This window comes from Saccopteryx leptura, chromosome 3, assembly GCF_036850995.1.
Source record: "Saccopteryx leptura isolate mSacLep1 chromosome 3, mSacLep1_pri_phased_curated, whole genome shotgun sequence".
Taxonomy (NCBI): domain Eukaryota; kingdom Metazoa; phylum Chordata; class Mammalia; order Chiroptera; family Emballonuridae; genus Saccopteryx; species Saccopteryx leptura.
The window spans coordinates 238,774,738-238,794,334 of record NC_089505.1 but is presented as its reverse complement, the minus strand read 5'-3'; the positions used below and the strand labels follow the sequence as shown (position 1 = coordinate 238,794,334).

General features: G+C 39.3%; 1 protein-coding gene across 1 annotated transcript; it reads left to right on the top strand.

The window, feature by feature from the left end:
- The first annotated feature begins 3,467 nt into the window (after positions 1–3,467).
- LOC136397861 (T-cell surface glycoprotein CD1b-like) lies at positions 3,468–10,954 on the top strand. Its single transcript, XM_066372348.1, has 6 exons — positions 3,468–3,540; positions 3,838–4,104; positions 5,640–5,918; positions 6,136–6,414; positions 8,057–8,150; positions 10,880–10,954. Exons 1-6 carry the CDS (start codon positions 3,468–3,470, stop codon positions 10,899–10,901), a joined length of 1,014 nt encoding a protein of 337 aa, XP_066228445.1. The 3' UTR covers positions 10,902–10,954.
- Positions 10,955–19,597: the final 8,643 nt, after the last annotated feature.

The following is a 19,597-nucleotide window of genomic DNA, read 5'->3' as shown; positions in this document are numbered from 1 at the left end:
TACTGGTTGAAAGTCTCTTGGGATCACTTAGTTTATAAGATATTTGCCTGAGAGAAAAGAAAAGTTTGAATTTGATCCCAGGGCATAAAATACAGGTCACTTAATATTTGACAAAGAAGGAAATAACTTATAATGAGATAAGGACAATTTACTCAGTAAGGGAAGTTGAGAAAATTAGACAGATACATGCAAAAATAAAAAAAACTAGACCACCTCCTTACACCACCCACAAGAATAAACTCAAAATGGATTAAAGACTTAAATTTAAGATTAGAAACTATAAAAATCCTAGAAGAAAACATAGGAAGTAAAACCCTGAAATTTCTTTCACCCTGGAATTTTTTATCTGATATATCACTTCAAGCAAAGGAAACAAAAGAAAAAAGTCAACAAATTGGATTAAATCAAACTAAAAATTTTTTGCATAACAAAAACATTCAACAAAATAAAAGGAAAATCCACTGAATAAGAGAACATATTCACCAATGATACATATGAATAGAGATCAATATCCAAAATTTATGAAGAATTTATATAAGTCAAACCCCAAAAAATCTAATTTAAAAAATAGACAAAGAAGGCTTTAGATGGTTGACTCAGTGGTAGAGCATCAGCCCAGGGTATGGATAATCCAAGTTTTATTCCCATTCAGGGCACACAAGAGAAGTGATCATCTGCTTCTGCACCCCTCCCACTCTCCTTTCTCTCTCACTCTCTTCCTTTCTCACAGCCATAGCTCAATTGGCTTGAGCAAGTTGGCCCCAGGCACTGAGGATGGTTCCATAGCCTCACCTTAGGCTCTAAATCATGGCTCAGGTTGCAATGGAGCAATGCCCCAGATGGGCAGAGCATTGCCCCCTATCAGGGTTGCCAGGTGTGTCCAGGTTGGGGCGCATGCAGGAGTCTGACTCTGCCTCCCCTCTTCTCACTGAAAAAAAAATGGGCAAGGTATCTGAATACACACTTCTCCAAAGAGGGCATGCAGATTGTCAACAGACAGATAAAGAAAATGCACAAAATCGCTAAGCATTGGGAAAAGGCTAGTTAAAACCACAATCAGCTATCATCTCACACCTGTCCTAATAGCTATCATCACAAAATCAAAAAACAACAAGTGTTGGTGAGAATGTGGAGAAAAGGGAACCTCTGTGCTCTCTTAGTAGAACATAAATTGGTGCAACCACTGTGGAAAGCAGTATGGAGATTCTTCAATATATTAAAAATAAAACTGCCAATGACCCATGATTCTATGTCTAGGAATATATCCAAAGAAAACTAAAACACTAATTGGAAATTATACATGCACCCTTAGATTCATTGCAGTGTTTATTTACAATTGAAAAGATGTGGAAGCAGATTAGGTGCCCATCAGTAAATGAGTGTATTAAAACCTGTGGTACATTTACAGAATGGAACACTAGTCATCCATAAAAAGATTTTACCTTTTGTGACAGCATGGATGAACCTAGAAAGTATTATGCTAAGTGAAATAAGCTAGTCAGAGAAAGATAAATACCATATGATTTCACTTATATGTTAAATCTAATAAACAAAATAAAAAACAAGTAAAAAAAGACTCATAGAAAACAGACTGACAATTGTCAGAGGATAAATGTTTGGAGATGAGAGGGCTTAGTGAAAAAGGAACAGGAACTAAGCAGAAAAATAAAACAAAAGAACAAATTCATAGACAAAATAATAAGTTATTTTTTACTTTACCTGAATTTATACATAACATATCTCCCAAAGTTTTGCTTGTCCTATAAAAATTTGTTACTCAATCTTCCAAATGTCAAGCACTACTGAAAAGAAAGTTATATACTATTAGCAAATGTAATTTTTTCCTTTCAAAAATTGCATATGGCATATTACTTTGTTTGGAGAATAAAATGTAGTATTTACCTTATGTGACATTGAGATTTGGGTCTGCAGTAATATATAGTTCAGGCAAATGTTTTAAATGTTTTATCTACCTGAGCAGACGGCGGTGCAGTGGACAGAGTGTCAGCCTCAGATGCAAAGGAGCCAGATTCGAAACCCTAAGGTTACTGGTCTAAGTGTGGTTTCATCGGGCTTGAGCACAGGTGCACCAGCTTGAGTAGGAAATCGCTGCCTTAATTAAGTGTGGAATTATAGACATGAACCCATGGTCGCTGGCATGGGCACTAGGTTGAAGTGCAAGGTCGCTGGTTTGAGCAAGGGATCACTGGTTTGTCTATGGCCTCCAGTAAGGGCACATATGAGAAGGCAATCAATGAACAACTAAGGTGTTACAACAAAGAATTGATGCTTCTCATTCCAGCTTGTGTGTGTGTGTGTATGTGTGTGTGTGTGTGTGTGTGTGTGTGTCAAAGAGAGGGATGAATAGGGACAGATAAACAGAAAGGGAGAGAGATGAGAAGCATCAATTCTTCATTTCAGCTCCTTAGATGTTCATTGATTGCTTTCTCATATGTGCCTTAACCGGGAGCTCCAGCAGAGCACGTGATTCATTGCTCAAGCCAGCAACCCTGAGCTCAAGCCAGAGACTTTGGGCTTCAAGCCAGTGACCTTTGGGCTTATGCTGGTAACCTGTGCTCAAGCCAGATGAGCCTGCGCTCAAGCTGATGACCTCATGGTTTCAGTCCAATGCTCTGTCCACTGCACCATGGTCTGGTCAGGCAGATGCTTCTCATTTCTATCCTTTCCTGTTTGTCCCTATCTGTCCCACTCACTGACTCTAATGCAAATAAATAAGTATATATATATTCCCTTTGAGGCCCTGGCAAGGTAGAACATCACCCTGATTCTCTAAGGTTGCAGGTTTGATCCCCAGTTAGGGCACATATAAGAATCAACTAATGAATGCATAAATAAGTTAAACAACAAATTGATATTTCTGTTTCTTTTTCTCTCTCTCACCCTTCCTCTTTAAAATCCATTAAAAGGTGTTGGAAGAGCTAAAAACCTTGAAAACATGGAAAAAAATAAATGTTTTGCTTTTCATAAATTGTCATCAACACACCCACATACAAATGTGGGGTTAGGGAGATCAGCCAAGGGGGTAAAATGAGAAAGAGGAGCCACTGAGAATGTTCAAGAGAAGAGAGGATCACATGGAAGAATATCAAGTTGGGTGCCTTCTGATTTAACAGAGGTTATAATAAAAGACTGAGGAGGTAAATAACTTTTCAAAACCGTATGCTGCCTTTTTCAAGGTAGTATAAAGAAAGCTGAGGTCAGGAAGAACACCTGGAAGCCAGGGAAATAAGAAAATATCTAAAAGTCAAGGGCTGGTGTGGAAATGACAGGCAGAGTGGGAGGGTCAGGGTGTAGGAGGCACAACTTTTCTCTGATGTGCAATGTGGATGAGGCAATCTTATCCCTTGGAAGAGGAAGTCACTATAGAGGACTGAGGAAACAACGGTTTGCTGAGTTCAGAGATCAAACACCAGCTCTAGGAGGCAGAAATTCTGTCTACCGGTGAAATGCTGCTTTTGCCACTTCTGTTGCTATCAGATCTCATCCCAGCTGGTGACAATAAGCATAGACACCAGCATGGTAAGAGTAACTCTGACCAGAACTCTGGGTGTGGGTGGTCTGGATGAAAGCATACTGTGCATACCCCTGAGTGTCTGCGCCAGCTCGTCTCCAGCCCTTTTTTTCTATTTTGGAGGCTGAGGATGGAGCCAGAGGTTCTGACACAGGCAAATGTTTCTGCTATTTTGTTCTTGAGACTCTGGGGGTGAGGGGGGTTCTTTCCTGAATATTTCCGATTTTAATTTCCTTATCCACCCTTCCCCCACCATTCCCTGCTGCTTTTCTCTTTCATTTTTCTTATTCTTCCACTACCCACAGATTTCCAGGGGCCGACATCTTTCCATGTCATCCAGATATCATCATTTGTCAACAGCACCTGGGAACAAAATCAAGGCTCAGGCTGGCTGGAAGATTTGCAGATTCATGGCTGGGATAGCGACTCAGGCACTGCCATTTTCCTGAAGCCTTGGTCCAAGGGAAATTTCAGTGATGTGGAGGTGACAGCGGTGGTGGAGATAATCCAAGTCTATTTCATCGGATTCACTCGTATAGTACAGGATCACATCAGTGAATTCCAGTTGACATGTGAGTGCAGTCCTTTGATCTGGGGAGATTACCAGTGATTTCTCTCTCTCTGTGTCTCTCTCTCTCTCTCTCTCTCCTCTCCTCTCCCTCCCTCCCTCCCTCTCTCTTTCTCTCTCTGTTCATGCTGCTGCACCCCAGGATCTTTCTGTCCTCCTTCCCAGTTTATCCAGCTGTACACACACACTTTTGTAGAGCAGTCTCCATTTTAGACTCCATACCTCCACATAGTATTTCAGACTCTTCCTGCTTCTTGCATTCTTGTCTGATAAAGAACCCTTTTTGTTTGTGTATAACTTTTTCTCTTAAACCCCAAGCAAGAAGCCATCACTTTTGTTGCCCTATCCCTGAGTGAACTAAAGTGTGACTTTCTTTGTTCCCAATCCATCTTCTCAGGCATCTCCTGCCTGCTCCTCCTCTCAGTGTAATTCTCCCATTCATCCTGGAATGTGTACTTACTCTTGACTTCACCCCTGCTCCTCACATAACCCTCTTCTTTCTTCTTACCCATGGTACTTTATTATAACAGCCCTTCCCCACCATTTATGACATGTGTACTTGTCCCCTGTTCTCTTCTTAATGAAAAGTCTCTTCAAATAGTCCTGGCTGAGTAGCCAGTTGTTTAGTGCATCATCCCAAATGCTAAGGTTGCAGGTTCAATCCCAGGTCAGGGCATATACAAGATTCGTACAATGAGTGCATGAATGGAAAACCAACTAACGTTTCTTTCTCACTCTTTCTTTCACTGAAATCATCAATCAATTAAAATTTTAAAAATTAAAGTCTCTGAATACAGTCATACACCAGTTTTCATTGAGGATATGTTCTGAGAAATATATTGTTAGACAATTTTATTGTTGTGTAACTATCATAGAGTGCACTTAAACCTAGATAGGATAGCCTACCACACACCTAGGCTATATGGTATATTTTATTGTTCCAAGTTTATAATTCTATACAGCACATTACTGTAAAAAACATTTATAACATTAAATCAAGCAAAAAATAAAAGTATCCTATCAAGATGTGCAGTAAATAAGAGAGGTATAAGTCTATTGCTGGTCAACAAGGCATATTGTTTCATAGCAAACCTGTCTTTCTGTAAATAGGAAGTGTACATTCTAAAATAATTAAAAGTATAATAAATACATAAAATAGTAACATCATTTATTATTATTATCAAGTATTATGTATTGTATATATTGCATTATTATTCTGATATACCACTAACAGCAAAATGGGTTTGATTAAGCCAGCATCACCACAAACACATGAGCAATGCACTATGCTGTTATGACGGCCACAATGTGACTAGGCAAATAGGAATTTTTCAGCTTCTTAAGGAACTACCCTTTTGTATGTAGTTTGTTTTCACTGTAAAGTCATTGTGGAGCACATGACAGTACTGGATAGGTTTTTGACTCATTTCATGTCTCAAACCTTTCTCCCCACTCAAATCCAAAAGTCTAGTTTCTTTCTTCATCCCTTTTCTTCTTGTTAGCTTTTAATATCTTTTTCTTTGTTTTTCTTCAATCCAGATCCCTTTGAGGTCCAGGGTATAGCCGGCTGTGAGCTGCATTCTGAAGAGATCATAGTAAGCTTCCTGAGGGGAGCTTTGGGAGGAGTAGATTTCCTGAGCTTCCAGAATGATTCATGTGTGCCTGCCGCAGAGGGCGGCAGCAGAGCACAGTGGTTCTGTGTGCTTTTCACTCAATACCAAGGTCTCTTTATTATTTTAAAGAAACTCCTCTTAGACACCTGCCCTCGATTTCTCTTGGGGGTTCTCGATGCAGGGAAGGCAGAACTGCAGAGACAAGGTAAGACCTTTTTCTCTCCAAGACTTTTCTATTTCACTATCCACCACCTCTTTAAATTCAAAGGTGGGGGTTCCCTAAGAAGAGAGGGGCTTCATCAATAAATTACTAGAATTCAAGAGAGGTGGGAGGAGTCACTGTCCAAACTTCTCAGTTTCTGAGTCCTTATGCTCTAGATTAGAGTTATAATGTGACACTGTCCTGCTCCTTTCTGCCCCAGTGAAGCCTGAGGCCTGGCTTTCCAGTGGCCCCCCTCCTCTGCCTGGTCATCTGCTGCTGGTGTGCCATGTCTCAGGATTTTACCCCAAACCTGTACGGGTAATGTGGATGAGGGGTGAGCAGGAGCATCCAGGAACTCATCAAGGTGACATCCTGCCCAATGCTGACGGGACGTGGTATCTCCGAGTAACCCTGGACGTTGTGGCTGGGGAGGAGGCTAACCTGAATTGTCGAATAAAGCACAGCAGCCTGGAAGGCCAAGATATCGTCCTCCACTGGGGTGAGAAAGAACTGTCCCTGGCTGGAAATAGGAGGAAGGAAATGGTCCACAAACATGGAGAGAGGGGGGAGCAAATGGTGAAACTTAGTGAATGTGACTGAGAAGCAAGGAAGGAGGGAGGAAATAAAAGTAAGAAGGAGGAAAAACAAGAGAGACAGAAAGAGATAGATGAACTAAGGCAGCAATTTTCAACTAGTGTGCCACAAGAATTTTGAAAACATGCAATACCTCAGGGGCACTGAGCTCTTTTCCCTTAGAGCAGTGGTTCTCAAAGTGTGTGCCAAGGCACACTGGTGCACCCTAGAAGATTTCCAGGTGTGCACTTTGGTATTCCAGAGGAATATGTGCCTATTGGGGACCAGAAAACCAACAGGGTTTTTTGAGTTTAGATTTTGGGGGGACAGAGGTATGGGGAATTGGCTGTAAACTGACAGTCTGCCCAACCCCCACCTCACTTGCCTGATTAGGTTGCAAAAGGCTGTTAAACTGTGGTGCTGGATTGTTTACATTGCCCCCATGTTCCAGGAAAGACTGGAGGCAAGTTTCTTCTATTCTTAGTTTGGTGTAAAGTTAAAATGATATATATGGTGGAGGTTTTGGATTGATGATTAAACATAAAAAATTGTCTCTTGAAGCCTTTTGGATTTCTATAAAAGAAGAATATGTGGCAATAGCTAAAAAAGCTTTGAACATTTTACTACAATTTCCAACATCTTATTTATGTGAATTAGGATTTTCTACCCTCAACACAATTAAGAGTAAAAGGAGAGGAATTTTTTAATGTATTGATAAGGAAATAAGAGTTTGCCTTTCAAATATATGCCTAAACATTAAAGAAATTGCTAGGCTCATGTTTCTCATAAACACAAGAATGAAAAAACTTAACACATTTGTGCCAGGACCTGCTGAATTTACTAAATCTTACTAAGAATGTATCTATATATATATAAAGATAACTTTTTATTTTTTATTTTTTATCCCATCTTTTTTATGAATTCTAAAAAGCATAATTCAAAAACTGTAACATAAAAATGTTTTTAATATCAGAATAAATTTAATTTTTTTATTTATTTCATTTAATTACCATAAAAGCATGCTTGGACTTTATATATTTATTTAAATATTTACTTAAATATTATAACATATTTCTCAGAACTTTGTATATAGTGCACCTACAATTATTTAAATGCGCCCCGACTTCAAAAAGTTTGAGAACCACTTCCTTAGCCTGTCAAATAAAAATGGCAACAGCCAACACAACAATAGCTATGCAGAGTGAATAAGTAAAAATGTTATTAATTTCTTTTGTCACATCAGCAAAAAATATAATATATATATTTGGTAGGTCATAGAATTTTAGTAATTTTGTGTGTGTCATAAGATGAAAAAGGTTGAAAATCACTCATTTAAGGTATAAAGGAGGTAAGAATCATGGACCTATAAATTGGGTGATGTGGGCAAGAAGAAGTAATAGAAGATAGATATAGACTATTGTGTTAGAGAATCTGAGACGGGAAGTTGGCTATCCCTTTACATCCAAGCAGGTGAATGATGGAGCTGACACTCAGGTGAGCAAAGGAAGGGCAGGAGACTCAGGAATGGCTTTTGCAGTGACATCTGTGTGTCTTCTCCCAATTGTCAGGACATTCCACTGCCACCACGGTGATAATTTTGGCAATAATATTGCCCACCTTCATTCTTTTGATATGTCTTGAATTATGGTATTTGAGGCGCCGGTAAGTTTTTAATATCTTATTTTTCTGTCCACCTCCCATTTTTTATACCATTTTTATTTATTTACATCATTTTTAGCCTCAATATTTCTCCTTTTCATTTATTTTTTTTAATTTATTGAATTAACATGGTTAACCTAACTGTACAAGTTTTAACTGTACAATTCAATATAACACCATCTGTACCTTGCATCATGGTTGAACCCCCCACACACAAATTCTCTTTCCACCCACCTTCCCCTCCCTTTGTACTCCTTTCTCTACCACCACCCCCTTTCCCTCTGGCCATTGCCATTCCATTGTCTGTGTCTATGTGTTATGTGTTTATGTTTGGGCTAATCCTTTTGCCTTCTTTGATCCAGTCCCCCTTCCCCAGTCCCTCTGACAGCTGTCCATCTGTTCTCTGTGCCCATATCTTGGCAATTTCTCTTCACCTCCCATCCATCTATGTAAATCTATTTTTTAATTGTGGTAAAGTATACATGACATGAAACTTATTCTTTTCGTCATTTTGAAATGCATAGTTTAATTGTATTAACTACATTTCCATTTTTGTGCAATCAATCTCTACTATTCTTTTCATCTAGAAAAGCTAAAACTGTATACCCATTAAACAACAGCTTGTCATTTTCTGGTCATCTAGGCCCAGACAACCAACATTCCACCTTCTGTCTATTTAAATTTGACTACTCTCCATAACTTATGTCGGTGGAATCAGCAGCATGTCTTTTTATAACTGGATTATTTTATTTAGCATCATGCACTTACATTTCAGCTTTGTTGTCAGAATTAATTTCCTTTTTAAAGAATGCTAATATATTCTACTGTATTTACATTTCCTCATGTATAAGATGTACCGTTTCTCAAAAAATTTGGGGTCTAAAAACTGGGTGTGTCTCATACAGTGGTTGTAGATTTTTTACTTGCATTTCCTTCTTTTTTGCGCTTGTCTTCGCACTCATTGTTTTGCACTTGTTACCAATATATTATGGTAGGTTACATTTTGCCATGTTCTGCCCAGAAATGGCTCAGAAAAGTATTTTGTACAGTGCTGAATTCAAGTTAAAAGTGATCCAGTTTGCAGAAGTGAATGGAAATCATGCTGCTGAACATAAGTTTGGTCCTCCTCCAACTGAGGAATCAATCTGAGACTGGCTACAGGAAGAAGAAACCCTACTGAAAACAGCACGGCAGAAGAAAGCCATGAGAGGCAAGTCAGCAAAATGGCTTGATTTAGAGAAGGAACTGAAGATATGGATCAAAGAGTAAAGGGCAATTGGAATTCCTGCATCCACAGAGATGGTTCAGCATCAAGCAAGAAGAATTGCTGGTGAAAAATAAGTTACTGATTTCAGAAGAAGACACAATTGGTGCTTCAGGTTGATGAATCAGAATGGACTAAGCATGCAGACACGCACCAGACTTGCCCGAAAGGTTCCTGAGGCCTGACCTGTGGTGGTGCAGTGGATAAAGCGTCGACCTAGAAATGCTGAGGTCACCGGTTCAAAACCCTGGGCTTGCCTGGTCAAGGCACATATGGGAGTTGATGCTTCCAGCTCCTCCTCCTTCTCTCTCTCTGTTTCTCCTCTCTCTCTCTCTCTGTCTCTCCCTCTCCTCTCTAAAATGAATTTTTTAAAAAAAAGGTTCCTGAAAGCTATGAGCAGAAGGTTCTTGAATTTCATCATTTTGTCATTCAATGTCAGAAGACACATCAGTTTGAATTGGGACAGATTGCAAATATGGATGAAGTCTCCCTTCAATTTGATTTCCCAAGTAACAGAACTGTTGATAAGAAGGGGGTGAAAACTGTAACTGTGAAGACAAGTGGACATGAAAAAAGCCATTATACAGTTGTTCTAGCTTGTTGTGCCAATGGAACCAAGCTTCCTCCCATGCTGATTTTCAAATGCAAAACAATGCCAAAAGAATACATTCCTTGAGAAGTGATTGTCCACGTTCATGACAAGGGATGGATGGTTCAGGATGGGATGAAGATCTGGTTTGAGAAAGTTTGGAGAAGATCAGGTGGGCTCTTATGCAAACCTGCCCTATTAGTGCTTGATCAATTTAGGGCACACATAACGAAAAACACAAAGAAGATTGCTGCAGAGCAAAAAACAAAATTTGCCATCATACCTGAAGGCTTGACATCCCAGCTCTAATCACTTGATGTCAGCATTAACAAATTTTTCAAAGCTGCCATGGGAGACCAATGGAATGAATGGATGAAGTTTTCTGGGGCCAATTTGACACCAGCAGGAAAAGTGAAGAAATCAACTATAGGAGAAATTTGTACATGGCTGAAAAGACCCTGTGATAATGTCAAGATTGAGATTGTTGTCAAGGCATTTAAGAACTGTGGCATTTCATATGCCATAGATAGAACTGAGGACAAGGCAATATATGAAGATAGTGATTCATCATTAGACACAGAGAGGACAAGGTAATGGATGGGAATTTTGATAGTGATGAGGAGTTGTTTGAATTTTATGATGAATAAAAATTTGAGTTTAATAACTTTATGTAATACTTTTTTTTTCAAATTTCAGCCCCAAAATTAAGGTACATCTTATACATGGGGAAATACAGTATATAACATGTTTGTTTATCCATTCACCTGGCAATGGACAATTGGGTTGATTCCACCTTTTGGTCATTATGAATAAGTCTGCTGTGAAATGGCTGTACAATTATGTCTTATATAGGACTAAAATTGTTTGTGTTCTTAACAGGTTATATCAGGCTATTCCATGAGATTTCATTATGTCTCCTTTCCCATTTGAAATATGTACCCAGAAGACAAGAAGCTGAAGTTGTCAGCCCAGGAGTTAATCTCATCATAGTTAATAAATTAATTATCACATTTGATCAACTCAGAGTTCTCATAGGTTGTGAAATATATATAATTGACACACTAGCAGAAGAAAATTAAAAACTGTGAATTTATTATAAGATGCTATCAATAGTGGGCTCCATCCAGATCTCATAGTTGTAAGCTATGAAAAAAAAAATGTGTCTCAGAATAAATAAAGTATATATGGTCCCTGACTTACAATAGGTTTACATTATAATGGTGTAAAACAATACATATTTAGTAAAAATGGTACTTGAAATTTGATTTTTTTTCCTGGGCTAGGTATGGGCTTATGATGCTAGGCAGTGTCAATGAGCCTAACTCCTAGTCAGCCATGAGACCATGAAGATAAACCATTGATAATCTACCGAGTGTTTATTTTGTTAGATGATTTTGCCCACATGTAGGGTAATGTGTTTTGAACATGTTTAAAGAAGGCATGGCTAACTGCACTATTCAGTAAGCTAGTTGCATTAAGTGCTTTTTTGATATAAAATATTTTCAATTTACAATGGATTTTTTGGCATGGAATGCCATAATAGGTCAAGGAGCGTCAGTCTCCAATTTAATGGTGACATAGGTTTGTCTTCCTATTGTAAAAAAATTTTTTTGCTTGTTCTGAAATAACATTTTCCAATGTAAGCTAACTAAAATTATGCTAGAAGTATTCTGTTTGCAGAGATGCTGATCATTTTTAATATAATTTTTCAGTCTCTACATGGATGACTTTCTAACCTTCAAAGCCCATTTGTGATGATGCTTCATCCTTCTCTAGTACTACAGTGGAAGTACCTTCCCTTGTCTGGTGTTATGCAGAAATCCACTTTACTCTCTGTCCTCAACATTGCATTGACATTATTCTTTGTACTCATAAATCCCTTGAGCAAAGCACTTGGTCTAAATGAATTCCTGTCAAAATCTTTAACTTGTATATGTATTTGTTTGTTAAAAATTATCTGAGTTGTTATAGCTGCCATGTTAATAGGTTTTCTCAAAATTATTTTTCTACTCTTTTAATTTTATTTAGTTGATATTCTCCATTTCCCTCTTATTAAGATATTTTGGCATAGCAAAATATATTTATATTATGTTCTCCTTTTTTGTGCCCTGAACATCTTTGGAGAAAACCACAACTAAATTTTACATACAAAGATTAATCAGAATAGGATCCTGCTTCTTATTTCTTAGTGAGAATGAATGAGAGGTAGGATGTGTGAGGGATAATAGTGCAAGGCAGTTGTTAAATAGTCAAAAGAGCTTTTCTTGCCTTCAGGGACTTTGGGATCTATGGTGTATAAATACATTTTGATCTTTGATTTACATTTATTTTTACTTTTTGTTGTTCTTTTGCTTGTTCTATAGTCCTCTAAAAACACCATTTTAAAAAATCTGAATTCAGCAGGTGGGAGGTGAAGAGCATTTGAAAATAGTTTATATAGAATTTAAAAAGGAAAGTCAGAGCAAGCAGAACCTTTGGAGAACCTAGAGGTACTGGAAACTTTTTCCCCACCTGGAATCTTAGGATAACATCGAATTAGCAGTTAGGAAGAGAAGAAAATAGCTGAAAATACAGTTTTATTCTTTTGCCATTAGACTAGCAGTTTACTTCTCCAGAATGCATTAAACTCTACCTCATCCTGAAGAGTAGGCCTGTTGTTGTATGCTTTACTGTACCCTCAGCTACAGTCTAGGGCCTTAAACCATTATTATTTCTTTGAGTGTGAACTGTGAGTCACCACCTCAAGCAGTACCTATGAATTTGTTAGAAAAATACATCTTCAAACCCACTTTAGACATATTACATAAAGAAAAAAAAATGCAAACTAGAAAGCTGTTTTAACTAGCCTTCAGATTTTTCTGATATACATTTAAGTTTGAGAATCCCTTGTCTAAAGATTTCTCAAACTTTCACTATTGACAGTTGGGGCCAGATAATTCTTTGTTATGGATGGTTGTCCTGTGCACAATAGAAGTTTTAGCAGGATTTTACTCACTAGAAGACAGTAGTACCTTCCAAAATTTGATAACCAAATATATCTTGAGATATTGCCAAATGCTCTTTAGTTGGCAAATTTGATCATTAATGAGAGCAGGCTTAGTTTGAATAATTTGTTCAGTATGTGTATTGGCCTAATTTGGTCCAGTCTACTGAAGACTACTAATTATATTTGGTGGATGAGAAAAGAAGAGGTCTTTATTATTTGGACGGTATGCCACCTCCAAAACTCAATATTGCCACAGATTTTTGTTCCATGAGTAAAGCTGACTAGAAATAAAGTACACATTTAGAATGGAATGGTGAGTTGAGAGAGCCAAAGACCAAATCCCGCTCTACCTAGAGACTTAGCTACCTCTAGATACCTTAGTTATAAAAACAGCTTTCATTTTTTCTTTTAAACCAATTCAGTTGACACTTTAATTCCTTCAAAATTATGATCTTTCTCTGCTACCTGATGTCTTGCAACAATCTTTGCATATTCTACTAAAACTTTTCTCTTTTTTTAGTCTTATTCTTCTTCCTCTCACAGTCATCATCTCTTAAAGGTGGTTTCTTGACCTTACAATTTTTTCCTAAGTGTCCTCATCTTGGAAAATGATAATTTACCTATGATTTAAGATGATCTCAGCATGAATAACTTTTAGAAATAGATTTTGTTTTAAAATACAAGACTTTTCACCTTTTTCTTTCTCTTTTCTCCCTTTTTATTTTTTTATCTTTTTGGTCAGAGTCTGTGTGCATGTGTATGTGTTCCTGTGATTTCTGCTAATGTGAAAATGTTAAAAATATTTATATCTTGCTCCCAGTATTCATATTAAATTAACTTTTTAATCTGTAGATCCTCTTTGATATTCTATGCATATTTTTATGACATCTTTTAATATGAATATCCAATTGTTTCTTTTTGATTCTTTATTGTATTATCTTGCCCAGTTGCACTGGCTTTGAGCTCTAATACCTTGATGAGGAGAACTGACATTCTCATCTTCTTAAATATATTAGATAAGAATAATTCAGGAGTTAACATTAGTTATTATAATTGCTCTTAAGTGGGATTTTTTTTTTTTTGTATTTTTCTGAAGCTGGAAACGGGGAGAGACAGTCAGAGAGACTCCCGCATGCGCCCGACCAGGATCCACCCGGCACGCCCACCAGTGGCGATGCTCTGCCCACCAGGGGGCGATGCTCTGCCCCTCCGGGGCTTCGCTCTGCAGCGACTAGAGCCACTCTAGTGCCTGGGGCAGAGGTCAAGGAGCCATCCCCAGCACCCAGGCCATCTTTGCTCCAATGGAGCCTTGGCTGCGGGAGGGGAAGAGAGAGACAGAGAGGAAGGAGGAGGGGGTGGAGAAGCAAATAGGCGCTTCTCCTATGTGCCCTGGCTGGGAATCGAACCCGGGTCCCCCACACGCCAGGCCGACACCCTACCACTGAGCCAACCGGCCAGGGCGCTCTTAAGTGTTTTGTGAATATTTTTTATAAAATTAAGTACATTATCAAATTTGCTAAATGTTTATTATTATTACTGTTATAAAGATTAGCTATTGAATTTTACTAAGTGCTTATTCTGTATCTCTTGAAATAACAAGATATTTTCTATTTTGTCCTTAATGTAGTGACTCACACTTATTAATAATCAAATGGTAAAATAAAATTGTATTTGTAACATATATGTCTTGTTCTTAATGTATATATGAGGATTCAGTTTGCTAATATTTTGTTTATTATATTTTGGATTTTAACTCTATGTTATATCTGTTTATAAATATCTTCTCCCATTATTTATTGTCTTTTTGTTTTATTATTAATTTTTTTGCTGTACAGCAGCTTTGTAGTTTGATGTAGTCCCATTCATTTACTTTTGTTTTTACTTCTCTTGCTTTAAGGGTCAAATGCATAAAATTCACTCTATAACCACAGTTTATAAGATAGTTAGTTAGTTACTCAAGTTTTCTTTATGTAATTTATTGTTTCTGGTCTGATATTTAAGTCTTTGATTCATTTTTACTTAATTTTGGTATTTAGAGACTAAATTTTGTAATTGGGACTAAATTCTTTTGCATGCTGTTTCCAATTTTCCCTGTACCATTTATTGAAGAGGCTTTTTTTTCTCCATTTTATGTTTTTGGTTTTTTTGTCAAAAATTAATTGCCTACGTACCTGTGGATTTATTTCTGAGCTCTCAATTCTGTTCTGTTGGTCTGTGTTTCTGTTTTACTGTCAGTGTTACTGTTCTTTTGCAGTATATATTTGAAGTCAGGGAGTGTGATAACTTGGGCTGTCCTTTTCTTTCATTATTTCTTTGGCTATATGAGGTCTTTTGTGATTTCTTACAAAGTTGATGAGGGTATTTTTTCTATTTCTTTAAAAATGTTGTTAGGATTTTGATAAGAATAGCATTAAATCTGTATATTGCTTTGGGCATGTAATGGCAGTGGCCAAGGGCAAAAAGATTCACAATGATTTAGGCAGATGGTAAAGAAACAGTAAATCCAAAAAGCTTTGGACCATTTCCATTTAAAATATTCTTGCAATGGTGGATGAGCAAACAGGCAAAGAAAAACCTTTTCTCACCAGAGCAGGTGAATGAACAGCAAAATGGCTCCTCACAATGATGGGCAAGTGATCCACAATTCACCCTGAAGGCAAGCACCTGTAGCCTTACATAGGCTATACACAGGCGTCTCTGCCACATGCTCATGCACTAATCATGCAAAGTGCAAGCGAGCAATCCTAACATAGCTGTTTCCCCAATATTCCACCCCTTTTGGGTTGCTCACCTCACAATCTACAAGACAAGTATCTTCCACAACGGTCCTTGTGTGAGCAGTAAGTTACATTACATCACAGAAACAGTACAGACTACAGCAACTGAATTACAAAAGCACAAGCTATACCCAAAATGACAATAATTGCAAAGGTGCCCTACACAGTGACATCTCTCCAGGCACCCAAGGGACAACACACTTCCACCCCAGGTGTCCATGTGCCAGCTGCCTAGTGAGTTAACTGGAGGCCCACCTCTAACCCTCTACCCCCCAGTGCCAACAAGGCTACTCATCATAGTTGGGGAGCCTATACAGTACAGGGCCTTGTCTATTTAAGAAAGTGTACTTGGTGCATATCTGTGACTGGATGAAGGAAGCTTCCCAATGCATAAGGACCCCCACAGGTGCCATGCCCCCCATCAGGGTCTCCCATTACTGTCCACAAGTAGTGTATCCACTCAGCAAGGAAACCAATGCCACAGTCCCTGCTTCAAGAGTCCGTTACAACACTCAATAATTAACCCATTCTAATAGAGCATGATTTTCTAGGTTGTCGTGACAGTTCTGAAGACACTGCCTCAAGGCAGAGTGCATAGTAATGGCAGCTAATTTCTCCATCTCTGTTCTGGAGAGCATGATGCCATCCATCCCTATGATCCACAACCACAACAACCAAGCTGCCAAGGACTCAGGTTTCTGCCTGAATTTCACCCATAACTTCATCAACTCTGTCTGCATCAACTCTGTAGGGCTGGACCACAGAGTGCTCAACTACTTGCAGACGAGGTTGTGCCTGCCCTGAAGCACTTTTTGCTGCTGGGTTTTTACCTTCTGGGTGACCACTGACCAGGCTCTGAGTCTGTCAATGGAGTTTCAGTCTAAACCTTCTCCTCCTCCTTCAGCAACTGCTTTGGCTCTTACAGCTGCTGGCTTTTATCCTGAAGCTGGAACTGAAACTCTTGGGTTTCTAACAACTACCAGTGCCAGCATTCAGCTTTCAGGGCAATCTGGATCTCTTGAACCTGAAATTCCTTCTTTATCAACTGTTTCAGCTCCTGTTGCTGCTGGCACTTGGCCTCTTGCAGAAAGCATTTAGTTTTTGTTCACAGGGCTGTAAAAAACACCCAGCCATGACTCCCAACAGGGAAGCCACGGGGAACCACATGCTCAAGAACAGTCACTTCTCTATTTCACTCTTAAAGGGTGTCAAGAGCTCCATACTATCTGATCTAAATGTTGCATACTACACTAGATGTAATGCTGGTGGCCAAGGCCAGGCAGGTTCATACTGGATTCAGGCAGATAGTAAAGGAACTGAAGAGCTGGAAAGCTTTGGGCCATTTCCATTTAATAGATTATCACAACAGTGAATGAACAAACAGGCAGGGAAAAACATCCTCTCATGACAGCAGGCAAACAAACAGAAAAATGGCCCCTCACATTGGCAGGCAAGCAATCTTCAATCCACCCTCAGGGGAAGCGCCTATAGCCTTACATAGGCTATATACATGTGGCTCTGCCATGTGCTCATGCACTGATCATGCAAAGTGCAAGTGAGCAAGCCCAACACAGCTGTTTTCTTAAAAGGGCAATATGGCTTTGTCACTAGGTTTATTCTTCAAATTTTCTTTATTATTTTTTTCTTTCTACTTTCTTTGCATTTTATTTGTGTCAAATAATATCTAATACCCTAATTTCAATGAATGGAGAGGGAGTTTCCCCACATTTCTAGCAAGCAATTTCTTGGACATCAGGTAGACATTTTACAATTTAACTAAATTCTAACACTACCTGAAGATAATGTCAGGTTTCACAGGTTAAAATTTTGTTCTGTAAGAATGGCCCCCTTTTACCTACCTTCAGATGCCAATTGCAAGCTCAGGATTTTACCTGTGCTTCTGACCAAATAATTACAGATTATAAGCTTTTATGCTTTTATCTAGGGATTCAATTAATTTTCCAAAGTCTCTCACAGAAGTCAGATACATATTATCCTTATAGATCATCTGTTAATTATGAAAATGCTATAACTCAGAAAAAGCCAGCTGAAAGATGCGTAGGGTAACATACAGAGAAATGTCTCAGAGCCCTAAACCCTTTTCAAGGATGCCATTCCCTTGAATCTTGAGGTATCTGTCAACCCAGAAGCTCTCTGGACCCTCTCTTTTAGGGTTTGTATGAATACATCTTTATGTAGGTAAGATTAGTTAAATAATGGCCATTGACTATTGATTTAATATCTACTTCTTCTCCCCTTCCTGAAGGTCAGTTGAGTGTGACTAAAAGTTTTAACCTTCCAATCACAGGGTTGTCTCTGCTGGTAACCAGCCCTCATCCTGAGGTTACTTCAGGGATTTCTAAAAGTCACCTCATTAACATAATAAAAAATACCTTGATTGCTTTTCAATGCTTAGAGAATTCCAAAGATTTTTAGGAGCTCTGTGCCACAAAAAGGATCAAGACCAAATGTATATTTCTTATAAAGTATAATATCACATTATTTCTAATTTCTTGATGTAGACTCTTAAACAATTTATATATATTTAGATGTCATCATTAATATTTTAATTTTAGGCTAAAAATTTTCTTTAAGCATGTCTTTAACTGCATATAAGAAAGTTTGAGAAGACAAGATGGCGCTGGAGTAGGCGGACGTACCAACATCTACCTCCCAGAACCAAAGTGGATTACAAACTAATTTTAAGAACCATCATCTGGAAAAACCAACTTTGGACTAAACTAAGAGGACTTTTCAACCAAGGAACACTGAAGAAGCCACACAGAGACTGGTAGGAAAAGCAGAAATGCGGAGAGGGCTGCCCAGCTTCCTGGAGTGAACGGCAGCCAGGAGAGACTCGCATAGCAGGAAGGAAGTTTAGCAGAGAGGGGAGGGTCCTGAGCCCCAGGAACAAAGCCCCAGCCTGCAGCCCCAGAGCCCAGAAGAGACATAAGGACAGTATTTAGCTGAAAACAAGTCAGGATACTGTTTGTGAGAAAGAGTCTGATTTCTCAGACTCAGGATTCTTCTTAAAGGGACCGTGCAGAAAACCTCTCTCACAACCACTCACCTGGGGCTCTGGGGGACAGGGAGACAGAAGAATACCAGAGCAGCAGGAAGAGAGTGTAATCTAGGAGGCACAGGCAGAAACATTTTGGGAGATGGCCACCCTAACCCCTGGGACAAGTCACTCCCCAAACCTGAAGTGAATATTTCCCCCAGAAACAGCAATACCAGCAAAGGGAAGCAGGAGAGCAGCCAAACAAGCTCCCTCATGGCACTCAGAGCAGAGCCACTTAGAAGGAGGGAGCTTTCGGGTCTACAGTAGTGAGTGGTAGGGTCTGAGTGGTAGGGGAGAGCAGGCAGCAGTGGGAGACAGAAGTGTGGTTCTGTTGGCAGGGGCGGAAGCCAGCTGGCCACCACTGGGCTCAGGTGTGAGCTAAGACTTGCCCGGCTGAGGAGGAGGGGGCATGAAAAGTGGTCAAGCCCAGCTGCCAGCAGCCTGTGGGAGAAGGGCGGGAACCCCGGAAAGGGTGGAGACCAGCCCCTGAGCAAGGGCACAGGAGCATAGCCTTGCCCCGCCCATGCAAACCAGGCTTGTGGTCTGACTTGGGAGCTGGCTCCTCCCACAGGGTGGAGCCAAAAGCCCAGAACAGGCGGAGTTCCGCTACTGAGCTGACAGTGGGCATGCAGTCCTGCCCAGCCGGTAGAGCCAAGGCTAGCAGCTGTTCCATCAGCCGGTTCCTCCTGCAAGGGTGGGGCGAAAGCCTGGAACCAGGTGGAGCCCGCAGCTGAGCAAAGGTGCTTGCCAGTGCCCTCAGGACTGAGCATAAC